This window comes from Meriones unguiculatus, chromosome 9 (genome assembly GCF_030254825.1).
Source record: "Meriones unguiculatus strain TT.TT164.6M chromosome 9, Bangor_MerUng_6.1, whole genome shotgun sequence".
NCBI lineage: Eukaryota > Metazoa > Chordata > Mammalia > Rodentia > Muridae > Meriones > Meriones unguiculatus.
This window is the reverse complement of record NC_083357.1, coordinates 63,247,124-63,263,492: the sequence shown is the minus strand read 5'-3', so window position 1 is coordinate 63,263,492 and position 16,369 is coordinate 63,247,124. Positions and strand designations below refer to the sequence as shown.

Sequence of the window (16,369 nt, the reverse complement as noted above, 5' to 3'; positions counted from 1 at the left end):
CATTACGACAGTAGGAATTAAATTTCCAGCACAAGCTTTTAGGAGACATAGTCAAGCCACAGCCTGTCCCATGTCCATAGCTCTTCCCTCGTCGTCAGCTCATCTGTGTCTTGTTTCCAGTATCTCCTGTTTCTTACTGTGGCTCACTGGGTAGATAGAACCAGGAGATGATGCTGTCTCGATTTGGATTTCTCCAGTTTTGAAATGGGAATGCCATTTCTGATGGTCAAGGCAAGTGTTTATTTTTAGAGGGCGTGAGGTCCTTGTACTCACAGATAAGCACTAGAAAAACCAGAAATGTTAAACAGGTAAGGTTGTCTCTTCAAAGGAAGAAGATGTATACCTGTTTTCTGCCAGGGAAGCTGGGAGTGAATATAGTTAATAGTCTGGTGTCTTGTGCTTTCTGTAGGATTAGGCCACATTTGAATCCCCTAAAGTGTTATGTTTATCTCAGTCATTCTCCCATTGTTCTGAGTCAATAGAACTGAGTCAATAGTCATTTTATATGGAAGAGGTCATATGTACTTTGTACAGCGTTTCTATGGAAACATGTCTTAAACTTTGTTGTACACACAGGATTGAGTTAATTATCATCAGGAAACTTTTTTTCCAAAATGGTGCTGTGCTTAAATATGCCTAAACAAATGGCTTGGTGTCAGACTCTAGAACCAACATGGGCTACTGAATCGTATTGAACCTGATTTCCTTCTTTCCTCACAATACTCTTCCCACCCTGGTCACAGAGACCCTCGCAGTCCTTAAGCACAGGCAGAGTTATAATATAGACTACATAGGCCCACTGAACTTCACTGTGGGCTCTGAGCAGTGTGTGCCATGGTCATCTGTCAATATAAGATAGGTAGATCTTCCCTGCCTGCCACAGAAGTGGAGAAAACCACATGAGCTGATGAAACTTAAGACACCCTTGTAAAATGGGGCAGTAGTGTCAAAATGCTGATGTTCAAGTGGTAAGGAATGGAGACCGCTCTTCAGAGAGCTTCATGCTTTGCTTGCTCTCAGGACTGTGCCAGGAGGCGCTCATGGGTAAGGATGATTCTTTCTCAATCTCTCTAATGAAATCTGTGTGTATGGATTGGAGTAAGTGAGCAGGATCCACAGTAGGGACCTCCCCAACCTCAGGGGCCCCTTTCAGGCACCCAGAGTATTGCTGGACAGAGCTCTTTCTGAGCCTGAGCTGACCCACTCTCTGGTAACTTCCTGCTCAGGATTCACGACGTGCATCGTCACCAACAACTGGCTGGATGACAGTGACGAGAGGGGCAGCCTGGCCCAGATGATGTGTGAGCTGAGCCAACACTTTGACTTCCTGATAGAGTCCTGTCAGGTCGGCATGATCAAGCCTGAGCGACAGATGTACAAGTTTGTACTGGACACCCTGAAGGCAGAACCCAATGAGGTCAGTAGACACTCCTTTTCTGGGGAAAAGGGTGTCCCAGAAGTCTTACAACAAGAGAATGATTGATTTACAGACTGGGGTGAACTTGGGGCCTGGCATCACGGTCCTAGCCCATTCTTCCCGTGTTAGGAGGGATGTTCTTGACCTGTAGCTCTGTCTAGAATGTTCCATTGGTGTGTGGCTGTACGTTTCATCAGATTCTGTTAGAGCAGCTACCCAAGTTTACTCATGAAGAAACAGAGACCCTGGGAGACTCTGCCAAGAACACAAAGCTAGTGAGAGTCAGCCCACCAAAGGGTGGTCAGCTGTGGGTCTCCTTCTGCCACAGCCTCCCTAACCAATCCCTGTCCAAGCATCACGTCCCACCTGAATCCTGTCTCTGAATGAAGTGTCCTGGGCGTCACTTTGCTGAGACACTGTATTATGATCTACTCTTATCTTAAAGGGTAACTGGACTGAGGTCCCTTTCCTTCATGCACTGTCCCTTCCTTCTGCTGGACCGTCTCATCACAAGATGCTCAGGACAGAAATAGACCCCTCTCCATCCCCAAGAATCCGTGCTCTTCATTTCCTCACCATAGATCTGCCCCTGGTCCTGTTCTCCTGTGTTTCCTTTTGAGAATCTCCTCTCACAAGACGCTTCCTCTGGCTGACACCCCTATTGTTCGGGTCCAGGTGGTTTTCCTGGATGACTTTGGGAGTAATCTGAAGCCAGCCCGTGACATGGGGATGGTCACCATTCTGGTCCGCAACACAGACTCGGCTCTGAGAGAACTGGAGAAGGTCACAGGAACACAGGTAACTTCAGGTCTGGGCAGAGAGTTTGGCTTCTTGTCACACCTCTGCAGTGTGTGAAGAGAAGGTGGCAAGGAGACCAAGGTGTGCCCTGCTCTGTGGGTGATTCTGGGGAAAAGAGAGTCCATTGCCCATGATTCAGGAAATCCACACCCCTGACCAACATCCATCCATTTCCTTCTGTGCAGCCAGTAAGTGAGAGTTTAAGCCAACCTTTGGCAAGTCAGGACACTAAGACAGGAGAAAGGCATGGAAGGGCTGGAAGCTAGATCAGTTGGCAAGTGTCTGCCACATAAGCAGGATCTCTGGCACTCCTGTGGCACATGTGTGTAATCCAAGCACTGGGGACACAGAGACAGATAGATCTTTGGAGCTCTAGCCAGAGTCTAGCCAGTCAATACACTCATATTTGGAGAGGCCAGGATTTAGAAATTCATCGTATGCATTTCAGGGAAAGACACAATTCAGTTTATAACGCAACAGCTTACATCTTTAAATTAAAATATGTAGAATAAACAACCACACGACCTGAAGTGTCTTGCCCACGCTCGGCTTGTTCCCTCTAGCCCCAGAACTCTTAGAAGCAGAGGGAAAACCGAGGGCAACTTGAATCCAAGCATCCGCTCTCTTTGTTGCTAAGTTTGTCTCCTCTTCCTAAACACCTGCCCTACACCCTTCCTTTCTTCCCATGGGTATGGGGAAGTGTGCTCTATGGTCCAGAGAAGGACTATACTTTGGGTTTGGAATGAGTGAGTTTGTTAAATATGTAGCAAGCCAAAGTAAAAGGATAAGTAGCAAGAGACAAACAGATGATAGATTAGATAGATAATAGTTAGATAGATAGATAAGATAGATAGATAGATAGATAGATAGATAGATAGATGATAGATAGTAGATAGATACATAGATAGATACATAGATTTTAAACATCACCAAATTGGGTGCTCAAAACTTCTGGCAGAAAGAAATCTTCTGGTGTACAGAGTGTCCCTTGAGGTGAGGCTTCCCAGTGAAAGAACAAATGGCAGGAAGGTGACACCATCAAATCAGGTGCTCATAATCACCCAGCAGAGAGCAGCTGGGGAAGATGAGGATGTGGGCTGGAGTTCTCTGCTGAGCTTTCTCTCCCTGGCTGAGCCTCCCACAGCAGGCACTGTTACATCATGGCGTACACAATAGTAACCCTGTGTTGGAAGCGGTTCACTTTCTCACTGTTGAAGGACGTGGGGCTTTTGCTTTTGGGCTGTTTTGCACTTCTTTGCCCTCCATGTCACAGAATCAGGGACACAGCCCAACCCCAGATGAGGCGCCTTGGAGGACACTTAGAGACAAACATGCTTGTGTCTGAAATGGGGTTGGGGCAACCCTGCTTCCAGAGCCAGCGTCTCAGTGAGCTCAAACAGTATCTGACAATTTCCCAGCGTACTGTGCACCACAGGAAGCTGCAGGAGAGGATCACTATCATGTCCTCGTCTCCAGTACTTTAAAGTTGGGGTAAGATACACTTAACAGAAAGCTTACCATCTTGGTCATTATCAACTGAGCAGTTCTGTGGTATTAGGTACATTCAGAACACTTTGGAGTCAACTCCATCCTCCTCCAGGGTCTTCCATTAAAAAAAAAAAAAGCCAAAACCTTGTCCCCATTAAATAATGACTCACACTGTCCCCCAACCTACACTCTACTTTCTGTCTCTGCGAATCTGACTTCTTGCCTCATATGAGTGGAATTACACACTGTTTGTTTTACTTGATATGATGTCCTGAAGGTTCCTCCGTGTTGTGGCATGACCTGGGTGGGACCCACTTTCTGATCTGGGAAGCCTCTTCTGTCTTTAAAGGGGGAATAAATTTCAGAACCTGTGCCCCCATTTTAGAGGGTAGGCAGCAGAGTCACGACGGGCAGCTTTCTTAGGTGGCCCCATCTGAACTAGAGATGGCGGATGTAGCAGTGAAGAATGGGTAGCCTGCACAGTCAAGGCTCAGGCAGTAGGAGACCTGTGTGTGTGCAGCAGCACAGCCTCTGATATTGATACTTGGGGAACTGACGCCAGTAAGGTAAAGAAGAGAGTGTTCCGGAACTTTCCTCCTCACCTAGATGTTTTCCCTTTAAAGACAAGTCAGGAGAAGCCTCAGACAAGGACAAGGGCCAAGATATAGGCTGTTAAGGGCTGGGCTCTCTGAAACTCACATACTAAAATGGCGATGACCAGATTGACTACAGGGCCTTGGAATAGGTGATTAAGGACATAGGAGACAGGAAGGGGGAACCACAGCCTAATGTGACTGGTCTCCATGTAGGAAGTAGAAACTATGCCATAGGCACACAGAGGGACACATAAGGACACAGAGGGAAATGGCGATCTATAAACATAGAGCAGGGTCTCAGGAGAAACTGGCTCTGCCAACACCTTCCTCTCGGACTTTTGTCCTCCCAGACTGAGGAACTAGCTGTCTGTGGTTGAAAGCATGCAGCCTGTGGAACTCTATGGTAAGAACTCGGACAGTCTAAGACGACAAGCACAGAGTCGGGCTGCAGAAGATTGAAAGGCACAGACTGTAGGACTGCAGCTGACTGAAGGGAGACCCCTTCCTACAGAGGCCTCACAGAGAGGCAGTAGCCACGCCTGGCCTGAGTCGGGTGGCCATCTGCGGACTTCTGTGGAAGATGGTCTGAAATCACAGAGAAGTACAGGTCGTGTGCTTTGCTCATTCATATAATGTTGGCAGCCCCAGGGCCTTTGTGGAACACTGTCAGTCATTCAGGGACTTGGGATGACAGACAACCTACTGTCATCCACTGAGGGCTTCCAAAATCACATAGGACTTCCAGCTGAAAGATGGGAGATTAGCAACGGTAGAGAGTCATGTGTGGGATCTTTTGGTTTGGGGTCTTTTTTTGGCTTGACCAGGGACCTGTGCACTCCTGTCTGCATTCCATTGGCCAGAACTCAGTCACAGGACTCCATTGGACCGAGACAGCTGATGGAGTCCAGCCGTGCCTGAACTGGAGGGGCGTGATCCATGAGGACTCACTGAGAAGGGGTGGCAAAGGTCATGTCTGGGGTCTCACATTTGTCTTTCACTGTACCCATCATGCTTTCAGTTCCCTGAGGCCCCTCTGCCAATCCCCTGCAATCCAAATGACGTCAGCCATGGCTATGTGACAGTGAAGGTAAGTCAGCCAAGTTCCCTCTGACCACAGGACATAGAATGATATGTGAAATAACAAGGGCCATTGAGTTGTCAGTGCACAAAGGTGCAGACAGGAAAACAAAAGGGAACAAAGCATGGTGAGTGACTAGAGCCCTTGGCGGAGCATATATTTCTTGTGATGGGCTAGGACCCAGTCATGTGACTACATCAACTGTTAGCAGGACGAGGCATGTCTGGAAACGCCAGCATATGCTAGGAAGAAGGGATAATGCAGATATTAGAAAGCTTAATGGGTTGTCTTGCCAATAGAGCCACCCAAAAGGTCTATACAAACAATCATATTTAAATGGCAAACAGCTAAGGAGTGGAGACAGCTCGGCCAGTAAACCACTCACTGTGAGCCTGAGGGCCTGCACTCCATGTGAAAAATAAAGCTAGGTATGGTGGTGTGTGTTTACAATCACAATTGGGAGGCAGAAACAAATAGATCTCTGGGGCTTGCTGACCAGCAAGAATGGCTTACTTTGTGAGTTCCAGGCCAGTGAGAAGTTCTATCTATTAACTAATTAATAACTAATAACTAATTAATTAAATTGACAGCTCTTAGGGGATGTGTCTTAATTCCTTTTCTGTTGCTGTAATAAAATACCATGGTCTAGGCAACTTATGGAATAAAGAGTTTTAATAGGGCTTACGATTTCAGAGGATTAGAGTTTATGATAGTTGGGCAAAGGCATGGCAGCCAGTGGCTGGAACATCAGGTGAGAGCTCACATCTTGATCCCCAAGCAGGAGATGGAGAAAGCACGCCTAGAAGAGCACAGACCCATCCATAAGGCCACACCTCCTAATCCTTCCCAAGCAGTTCCGCCTGCTGGAAACCAATTAGTCAAACACATGGGCCTGTGTTTAACACATAGGGTTATTCTCACTCAGCCCAGCACAGACTGATACCCAAAGTTGACCTCTGGCTGTCACTAATGCATACATGCACATATACCCTCAAATACATCACACAGACACACACACATACAAAGTAAACAGTTTTTTCACAAAACAGGCATACGATTCTACACATCACCATTTATTTTCTACAAAATCAGCTCCGAGTTGAAAATCATGAGACGTTCCCAGTACCAAGTCACTTTGGAGAAGAAGCTAAATCGTTTTCATTCTGTTTGCTCCCAACTGTATAATCTTTTCACATCGTAATGAAAACCACCTGGGGTGTTACCCACGCTGGCTACTGGCAGTTCCCAACCATTGTTACCTAGCCTTTGGGTCTTGAGCCAAGGCGGTTGGGTCAGACAAGGTCTGGTTATGCCCTGCAATGGCTATGGAATGCCATCAAGGAACCCAGTTCTGCCCGCCCTGGCACCAAGAACACTGTCACAGCCCTCTCTCTTCCACAGCCGGGGATCCGCCTGCATTTTGTGGAGATGGGCTCTGGCCCTGCCATATGCCTCTGCCATGGGTTTCCTGAGAGCTGGTTTTCTTGGAGGTACCAGGTAAGGGAAACTGATGAAAGTGCTCCCCAAAACAAGGGTGACAAGAGGGGGGGGCATTTAGATGGTGTGGACCAGCCTGAGACCTTATGGACAAATCACCTCCAAACTGGGACCACAAGTCCTGGGCGTAGGAAGTACCTTGGGGCTGTACTGATCCTGAAGACACCCTGCACAGATTAGAAGGAGGTCCTCGAGGGCATTCTGCAACTCTTGCTGGGAAATCGTAGTAATGAGCACAGAGATGCACAAAGGTTTTGCCAAACAAGATGTTCTGTTGAGTGTGTTTTTATGCACGGTACAACCCTCGCCACTGTCCATGGCAGTCTTATGAGATGGACCCCTTCTATCTCCACGGGAATGAGACCAACGAGTGCCTTGTGGTACTCTAGGTGAAGCCATTTACAAGACAACGGGAGGACGGGATACAAAAAGGAACATGGCTAGGGACGGGGGAGACATACCGCCATGCCCTTGAACTGTTTTGTTTTCAGATCCCTGCTCTGGCCCAGGCGGGCTTTCGGGTTATAGCTTTAGACATGAAAGGCTATGGAGAGTCGTCTTCTCCTCCCGGTGAGTTGGCGGACCTGTAGGTGTCCTGTATGGCTTCTTTCTCTCCAGCCCCCTTGAGCTTGCCCTGTACAGCTTGAGGACATCTGATGAAGCCCTGATCCTTTCCCACCCATAGTGTCCCGTATCTGTGGGCCTGGGTTGCTCCTCCTTTGTACACTCTGAGTGATGCAGGAGGCCCACTGGCTTGTACCAGAAGGTCATCTGCTGGTCATCAGGGGTGCAGAATGTTGGATACATCCTATAGGATCTGTTTCTAGAGAGGTTTTTATATACGTAGCTGAAAGACTGAATTTAACTCCTTAGCTTTCCCTACCCTGTGCCCTTGGCCACACCTAGTCTGCATACTCTCTGTGAAGGTGGCTGCTCTTGCTGCCTCATGCCAGTAGGCTCATACAATAGCTAACCTTTTATGACTGGCTGATCTCACCTAGTATCTTGCCTCTGTGTTTATCTTTGTTGGATTGCAGTGTCTCTTTCAGGATGAATGTTTTCAGTGTTCAAACCACTACAACATTCCTTCACCAAAAACCACTCAGTGGCCCCCATCTTTTGGCTACTTTGATTAACACTGCTCTAAATATGGGCACACACGCACACACACACCTGTGCCTGCCTGCCTTTAGAACTGCTGGATTCTGCAACAATTGTAGGTCAGATCTAAGCCCTGTGGCTACAGACCCAAGAGTAAGCATTAAATAGCCTCTCAATCCTGAGGCCATTTGCATGTTTATGAGCATTTTCCAGATAGGAAGAGCTCTTCACTCTTCATTTGTCTCAGGTTCTAGTGAGTTCTTAGTCCAATGGTTCCCCAGTGCCCAGGTGTGGAAACAGGAGCATGATACAGCCAGGCATTAACACAGCTCCTCCAAAGGGCAGTGATACTGTTGACAGCTGGGCTCTCTAAACTGCTTCCCACTCCCTTACACAATGATCACAGCTGTCACATCTGGCTCATGTCTGAAACCTGCTGACCCAGACTGGGGCTTTGTCCACTCACAGGACCTCCTTGACATGTCATGCTGGAGGGTGTGGTAGGTTGTTCCTTAACTGTGGCAGTGTCTGCTCAGTGCCTCCTGCCTTCCGAATGACACGAAACTGAGCTTTAGACTAAAGGGAAGCTTTCCTCTTCAGAGCCCAGGGAAGTCAGATTTCCAGTTTCAGTTAGAGAACATTTGCATTGTATTTACCTAAGGACAGTCTGCTGGGAAGCGTGATATAGTGACGGAGCAACATTCTTAATAGAATTGATGGGAAGTGAAGGATTAGAACTGTTACTGAATGATTTTGTTACTTTTCTTATATTTCCACCATTTGTTTTTGTTGTTGTTGTCATTTGGTTATTTTTTTTTACACTTCTTTTTTTTTTTTTTTTTTTTTTTTTGTGCTCACTGGAATGGCTATTATTGGTTTTTAAAAAAAAATCCTTACTCCCCAAAGCAATCTTCTTCAGGTATCATGTAGCCCTTATCAAAACTGCAACAGTTTCTTTTCCCCCTGAGGGTTTACTCTTCATCTTGGCTTCAAATTTGCTTCCTTGCCCTCCCTCCAGAGTGCTCAATGGCATATTTTTAGACAGAAATAGAGAAATTCTATAATTCATGAAGCACAACACGTACCCACAAAAAGTTGGACGCGTTTTGAGAAAAAGCACAAAGCTGTAGGGATTTGAAATTAAATGTTGTGATTTCAAATGTTATTCCAGGTTCTCAGTAGTTAAGTGGTATGGTACCAGTATGAAGACTACGATAGCAGTATGAAAAGTGGAGCAGATGAGAGAGCTCAGAAGTAAAACACACACAGAGTTAACTGGCCTTTGATGGGTCCCAGGAACACACCTCAAGGAGGAGCTGGCTCTTCAATACATGACAGAAACAAAAACAAAAAACAAGCCCAAACAAAATCAAATTGGACTTTTATCTTATATTCAAAACCCAACTGAAAATAGACTTAAAAAGTAAACAGAATCAACATAGTGAAAAGTTTTTTTTTTTAAATAAAGGGGACTTCTTATTTATAAAGTTAAAATCACATTCTCTTTCTCTGCACGTCTCTCTTCCTCTTCCTTTCCCCCCTCCTCCCTTTCTCTGTGTGAGGGTCTCATTATGTAGACCGGGATAGTCTTGAATTTGCAGAGATCTGCCTATCTCTGCCTCCTAGATGCTGGGGATTGAAGGCGTGTACCAACATGCCTGGCATTTATTTACTTATTTTTTTTATCCACTCAGTCATTCATTTCTAATTGCAGAAATAGAAGAATATGCCATGGAAGTGTTGTGCAAGGTAAGAAGCCTCTCCCGTGACATCTGCCCTGTCGTTTCTCTTCAACATAAGCCAGAAACGTGGGTGTCCATTTAAACCTTGAGAGAGCACAGGGCCCAGCATTTGGGTGTTGATTCTCACCGGACAAGGAGGTGAGAGTTGTAAGTGACAGCCAGCCCTTGCGAAGCAGAGCATGTTGCAGCCTGAGGCTGCTGCTCCTGGGTGACAAGGGGTAGGTCCAGAGTTGAAGTCTTCCGTCCTCCACTCTTCCCTCCCTGCCCTGAGCATCACCAGCCACCAGTGTTGGGTGTAAACTTCCAGGCGGAGCTGTTCTTCTGCCTCAGTTTCCCAGCTGTGACTCTCCTATTCCCTGTCTTGTTCAGATCTCCCAGAAAGTCACTGGAGGTGCTTCTCCCACCTCATCGCCATCCACTCACCCGGCCTCCCACTTATTTCAGTCAGAATCTGTTCTCAGGATGGGTGTGCTGGGTTCCTCCAAAAAAACAAAAACAAAACCCTCACACCTGCAGGGGGTCCCAGGGCCAGAACAAACAAGATGAAGAGAAAAATCCCTCCCCTCCTGTCTTTGAGGTATCAATAGTACACTCACTACCAGGAACTAGCCCAAGAGAACTGAAAAACTGGTGATGTTCAAAGAAGCCCCATGCCTAGTAGCTGCAAGTGGAAACAGCCCACACACCACCAGTTGATGGGTGGGAGGGTACTACGCCATAATTTGTGCCCTGGAAGGGTACTCAGTCGTGAAGAGTAGTGAAGCAGTGGAGTGTGTCCCCGCAAGAGTGAATCCGGAAGCTACAAAATTAAGCAGAAGCCACTTACAAAAGCCACATACCATGGAACTCCATTACATGAAATGCTGAAAACAGGCAATCCAGAGGGAGCTTAGATTAACGGCTGCCAAGACACAAGGGAACGGGAACGGAAAGGGAAGCCTGCTGGGTACAGAGCTTCCCTTCAGGGCCGTGAACGCTTTCTGATGCTGGATGGTGACAACAGTGTCACAGCTCTGATTATGCCAAACCCACTCAAGCGTGGACTTTAAACGGGCTAATTATATGGCGTGTGACTTACGTTTATAGCACTCTTTTTAAAAGCCAACACGATAACTTCAATGTAAGGTTGCGTTTTAAAAGCTGAAATTGGTTTCAAGTACAAGGTGGGAGAAAATGCAGTGAAGGCCCTTATCGCTGCTTGTCTTCAGGTGCCTATAATGCGTTCTCACCATAGTTTTCTAGGTATCCCGTAAAGCCATTTCCCTCAACTAAATTTGTGTGGCAGTTCATCAAATAGCTCTTAGTTTTTGTAAAGCTGGGCTCTCCTTTCATTTGTTGTTGTTGTTTTTTTTTAATCTTCAATTGACAGGTAATGTGTTCTGTCATCATAACAAGGTGTTTAATATCCATTGTGGAGCGGTCACGTCTAGGTAACTGACAGATGTGTCGCCTCACATAGTCATCATTTTTTGGTGGCAGCACATGACAGTTACCTGACATCCTGCACGAGTCTATCATCACTAGTTTATAGTCACTTTTCTGTACAGTAGGTCTCTTGAAACTTCTCTCTTTCTCTGAGCTTGTGTCATTTCAGCATCACGCTCCCCATGTTGCTACAAATAAGCCGATTTCACCCTGTTGTGTCTGACTAGTATTCCTTTGTGTGTGTGTCCCTAATTTTCAACTGATGAACACTTAGGTTGCTGCCATCTTTTGGCTTCTGTAAAAATCCTGCAAGATGCCTATGTGATTTTTATTTTGGGATGGGAGCCTTTATTCTACCCGAAAGCCTTCTGTATGTTGATAGCCTTGGGATTCCAAATTTAAAATGCCGGGTAGCAATAATATCTTTTAAAGTTCTGTAGTATTTGGGGGTGTGTCTACACCCAGCCGGCCCCTCCGCTGTGTGTGGCTTTTGGTGTAAGGCTTTGACCTTTGCAGCTCACACTCTCAGGTGTAAGTTGCAGTGAATGGCTGGGGCTGCATGTTTTACAAGGTTCTTAGGACCCAAATATGATTTTGAGCTTGTGGAGTCTGAAGAAGACACTGAACTCACTCTACCTTCTGTGATGAACTAGAATGTGGAAAGGTGTACAATGAGAATTTGAGAACTTTGACTTCTGTAAAAAATATATATATATATATATATATATATATATATATATATATATTATAAGAACATGTTTCCATTTGAATCCCTAGTGTCAGGATTTGGGGCTGCTTCAGATTGTCCACAATCAGCTGACTGATTTGCCTCATGCTCTAGCCAAGACACGATTTTGCCAGCTGCAGATAGTTTCTGTGATGGTGTGACGTTTGGAATTCTGGGGACTTTTCAGAGGGTATATAAATGCTAGGGCCCCAAGAGGCGGGGTGGGTTGTTGGTTAGTTGTTGGTTGTTGGTCATAATTTGTTAAGTAGTTGTGCGCAAAGAAGAAACAGCAAGAAGAAATTAGATGGTGGTGAAGGTCAAACTTGTCCCCAGGAACTTGATGCCCCTAGTCAGCAGGAAGTAGTCTAATGATAACATCACCCCCTTCTGATCCCTGGCTTTGTTCAGGGATCTCTTTCCTTTCCTCTCTCTCCTTTTTTTCTCTTTTATCTAGTGTTAGGGGATGGAAAGGGTGGGGGGAAAAGGGTGGAGAAGAGTAGGAGAAAGAAGAACCCACAAAGCAGCAAAAGAGCAGCTACAAAGGTACTTTCTTGTACTTTAGCAGGGTGTGTGGCCCATGCTGTTACCATTTTTTGGGGTCTGCGGGCTCCCAGAATTGATGGCAGAATATGAAGTAAAGTTGTTCATGTGTGGTTCCCCAGGCCAGAACCCAGGGTTCCTATCAGAGACTGTGAAGGTCTCAGGAGACAGGGGGAGCACTGTGGTTCAGGGCAGGGGTAAGGCTCTCATCACAGAACTTTCCCCACTGACCTCCTATTTCTTTGTTTTAATGGAGTTTCCCTGAGAGTATGTGGCAGGTGTGAGGCTAAGTTTCTGTCCACCTTACCTGTCTAATGCCATATCTGTGTGCCCCCACGTTTTTTATTTTAGGAGATGGTGACATTCCTGGATAAGCTGGTGAGTCATTCCTTTGAGCTCTTTGGAGGATTCTGTGTGGATCTTGCTAACAAAAGACAAGCTGGATGCCTTAGGAGGGTTGGCTGTTAGTGACCATGAGCAGAGAGAACTAAGGCAGGAGAGACAGGCAGTGGTTGTGGATAGGGGAGAGTTCCAAAATTAAAAATATATATCCAAGAATGAAGATGGAGTAGGTGTTTTGCTCTTCATTCAAGAAAGGGGAAGTAAATCCCTCTTGTTTGCTTCCTACCTTGGGGGAGAAACCATGAGCATCAGGTAAAGATGTGGGGAAATAATCTAAAAGCTAATATTTCACAACTCATTAAAACTTGAGTCGCTCCTGACGAATTTCAGATCCTTACTCGGTGATGACATTGTTGGCAATGTCAAGCTGGGCCACAGGAATAAAAGCTAGTGGCCATGGTAACCTGAAGAGTGTATGTACTATTCCCCAGACTACTCTGCCATGCCCTCTGCCTCACAGCATTAGGCTGGAATAGAATACAGATGTTCTAGGCCAATAGCAATGGAGGGAGAGAATAGAGAGCCACAGAGCAGAGGGGTCTAGTTTACTAACTGAATATAAGATCGAGAGACAGCTGGGGTGACGGACTGCTGGTTCAAGAGTAGGCACTGTGCCAGAAACAGGAGAGGACGAAGGCTGCCTCCACTCAGGGGAATTGGGTCTGAAGTGTCATGTGTGTGCCCCTGTGTGTGTGTGGCTATGCTGTATGTGTGTGATGGAGTCTAAATGAGCATGGCCCAGTCTTTACTCTGTGGTCTCCTTAATGCACAACTTTTATCTGGCTGAGTATATTTCCAACTGGAAAGAGGGACTCGTGGTTTCAGGTCAGGATGGTCACGTATCCATCCCCAGACAGATATGGTAGGACACAGAAAGGAACCTGGGCCAGCTGTGCACCTGCCCCCAGGGGTAGAAGTTGAAGCAGCTGGGACAGATGTATTCCCCGTGGACAGTGTCCATTCAAGCAGAAAGTCCCTAAGGTCTGAGTTGTAATAAACAAAGGAGATCAAAATTAGAAATATCAGCTTGGGAACCCTAGGCTCACTGAAACTATAGGAAAAATATGGCGAAGGAAATGCCTGCTGTTGAGAACCATCAGAATGATGAGAGCTAAGGGAACCACACAAGGCTACTCCTGATGAGTACTGGCCTCAAACAGGAAGGCAGGATAGAGCCTGCTGGGACTTAGTGAAGCTACATAGTAGGGAGGTGACTGTGCATAGACCACCATGGGAAGCTTGATAGTAGCTATGAAGGAACCGAGCATGGCAGGGACTGAGACAGTGATCCTCCTTCAGAGGGGTGGAAAGGCTGAAGGCATCTGAAAGGCCTCAGATGGCCAACTGGGCAGGATGATGGAGAAGAGAAGAGAGCCTGATTTAGTCTGTGCCGGGAGACCTGTGTCACAATTGTGACTATCACTTGCCACGTGTGTGGTACCAGGCAGATCATTTCCCAGCTGTATAACAGGCGTTCTGACTGCTGGAAGGACTCCAGATGTGGATACGACACCTCCACAGCTCCTGGATATAGTAGGTGCTCAGTCAAGGGGAGCTGTTGTCATTAGCAACAGCGGCAGAAAGGGAAGAAGAGATGAAAGGTGGACTTCTTGTGGCTAATTAAGGGAGAAAGGCCCTCAAAAGAGTAAGGGTAGAATTGTAATCATGCAGTGAGTGATTGACCTTGGAGCATTTTTAGGGGACAAGTGCGGGTGAAACAAAAATTGATTTGGGAGGAGGGAGAGAGAGAAAGAACTCAGGCTAATGTCTTCCAAGCACATTCATTCAAAGCCTAGTCGTTTGCAGAGATGGAGGGAAGATGGGGATGTGTGAGAGGTGGGGTAAGAATGATGCGTGCCTTAGAGGAGTTTCTGGGCGTTCCTGGTAGCCTCACTGGGCTCCTCCTTCCCCATTCCAGAAATCCATCCTCAGCGCGTCTCTTCTTGTTTCTCTAGGGAATCCCTCAAGCAGTGTTCATTGGCCATGACTGGGCTGGTGTGCTGGTGTGGAGCATGGCTTTCTTCCACCCCGAGCGAGTGAGGTAAGCATCCAGATGCGGGAAGGATTTTCCAGGCTGGACCCTGAGAATTACAGGCTCCTCTGCTCTGCAAACCTTCTAGAAAACAAGTATGTGACAGGGAAGGTGGACTTACTGAGCTCCTGGGAACAGCCTCTAACCCAATGACTGACAACAAGGCGAGTAACTTGGAGCCAGAATGTCTTGTGAGAGCCCAGGGCTGACTCCGTGCGCAGTGGATAAAGAGGCTATAGAGGGTTTATAGAGTCGTGCCATTAAGCAGCAGGCGAGAGTTCACCCTGAATCAAAAGTCAGAAATGTGGCCTTTAAGTGGTATTGTGTCACATGCCTTAAATGCTTAAATCCCAGCATTTAGGAGGCTGAAGCAGGGGGATGGTGAGTTCAAGGTTACCGTGGGCTACAGAGAAAGAGAGAGAGAGGGAGGGAGAAGCGACCATGTGACAAACTGTGTCACCTCTAGGCCTTGGTTCCTTCAACCACAAAGCTGCAGCTGGAACTTGCAGCCAGCCAGGCCCACATCCGGAAATGCTGTGCGTCGTGCAGCTGCCACGGCTTGTCATGGTCACCGCCACAGTGTCCACAGTCATTATTATCCAGGTTCTGTCGGGAGCTTCTGGGTGACCCAGAACTGAGCAGGGGCAGTGGACCTCGTGGTCCCCCACAAGTGAGCTGGGAAGCTGCGGTTAGCACCTCTGTCTCAGCAGGTGCGAGGAATGGAGGCAACGGCAGCCCGTGTCCCCAGCTGCTGCATCGCCGTTTACGTGGTGATGTTTTTGAAGAGCAGACCCAGGGAGGGCTTCATTTGGTCAGCCTCAGCCCCCTTCACATGGTGGGATTACATCAAAGACAGAAATGACTCCGTTTTTTAAGATATATTTTATTCATATTTATTTTTAAACACATTTTTATTCTGTGTGTGTGTGTGTGTACAGTGTATGTTTTTTTATATATATTGTGCATACATGCCAGTATATGGGATACAGCGCCCTTGTGTGGAGGCCAGCACAATCCATCAGGCCTTTTTCTCTGTCTCTCTGGTTTATTACCTTGAGATGGTATCTCTCCCTGAACCCTGGCTTTTTTGACTAGGCTGGCTGGGAAGTTCTCTCAGGATCTGCCTCTCTCTGCTTCCACAATGCAGGAGGCTGTAGGCACTTGTAGCCATACCTGGATTTTTACATGGGTGCTGAGAATTTGAACTCACATCCCCAGGTCCTTGTGTTTGTTTTTGAAGAGCAGACCCAGAGAGGGCTTCATTTGGTCAAGTGTTTTTACCCACTGAGCTACCTCTCCTGATCCCTCCTCAAACACTTCTAAAGTGTATGTTGTACTGCTCCTCTCCCTGACCCCCCCCCCACTCACACACACTCCTTCCTTCCCTCTTTCTCCTCTTTCATTTCAACTGGAAATATGATTGATTCTTAAAGAATCAGATTTACCAAAAAGTTACTGTATAAGCAATTACAATGCTGCTGAAAACAAGCCAATGGAAATAAGCATGCTCTATAGCTTAGAGAAGG

The 16,369-nt window shown here is 46.7% G+C and overlaps 1 protein-coding gene across 1 annotated transcript in view; it reads left to right on the top strand.

The window, feature by feature from the left end:
- Positions 1-16,369, top strand: part of Ephx2 (epoxide hydrolase 2) — a 40,233-nt gene that overhangs the window by 9,166 nt on the left and 14,698 nt on the right. Inside the window, exons 4-11 of the mRNA XM_021654550.2 lie at positions 1,227-1,417; positions 2,093-2,215; positions 5,318-5,386; positions 6,779-6,874; positions 7,366-7,444; positions 9,690-9,724; positions 12,761-12,787; positions 14,767-14,852. Of these exons, the coding sequence (XP_021510225.1) occupies positions 1,227-1,417; positions 2,093-2,215; positions 5,318-5,386; positions 6,779-6,874; positions 7,366-7,444; positions 9,690-9,724; positions 12,761-12,787; positions 14,767-14,852 (706 nt within the window). The remainder of the gene's footprint in view (positions 1-1,226; positions 1,418-2,092; positions 2,216-5,317; positions 5,387-6,778; positions 6,875-7,365; positions 7,445-9,689; positions 9,725-12,760; positions 12,788-14,766; positions 14,853-16,369) is intronic.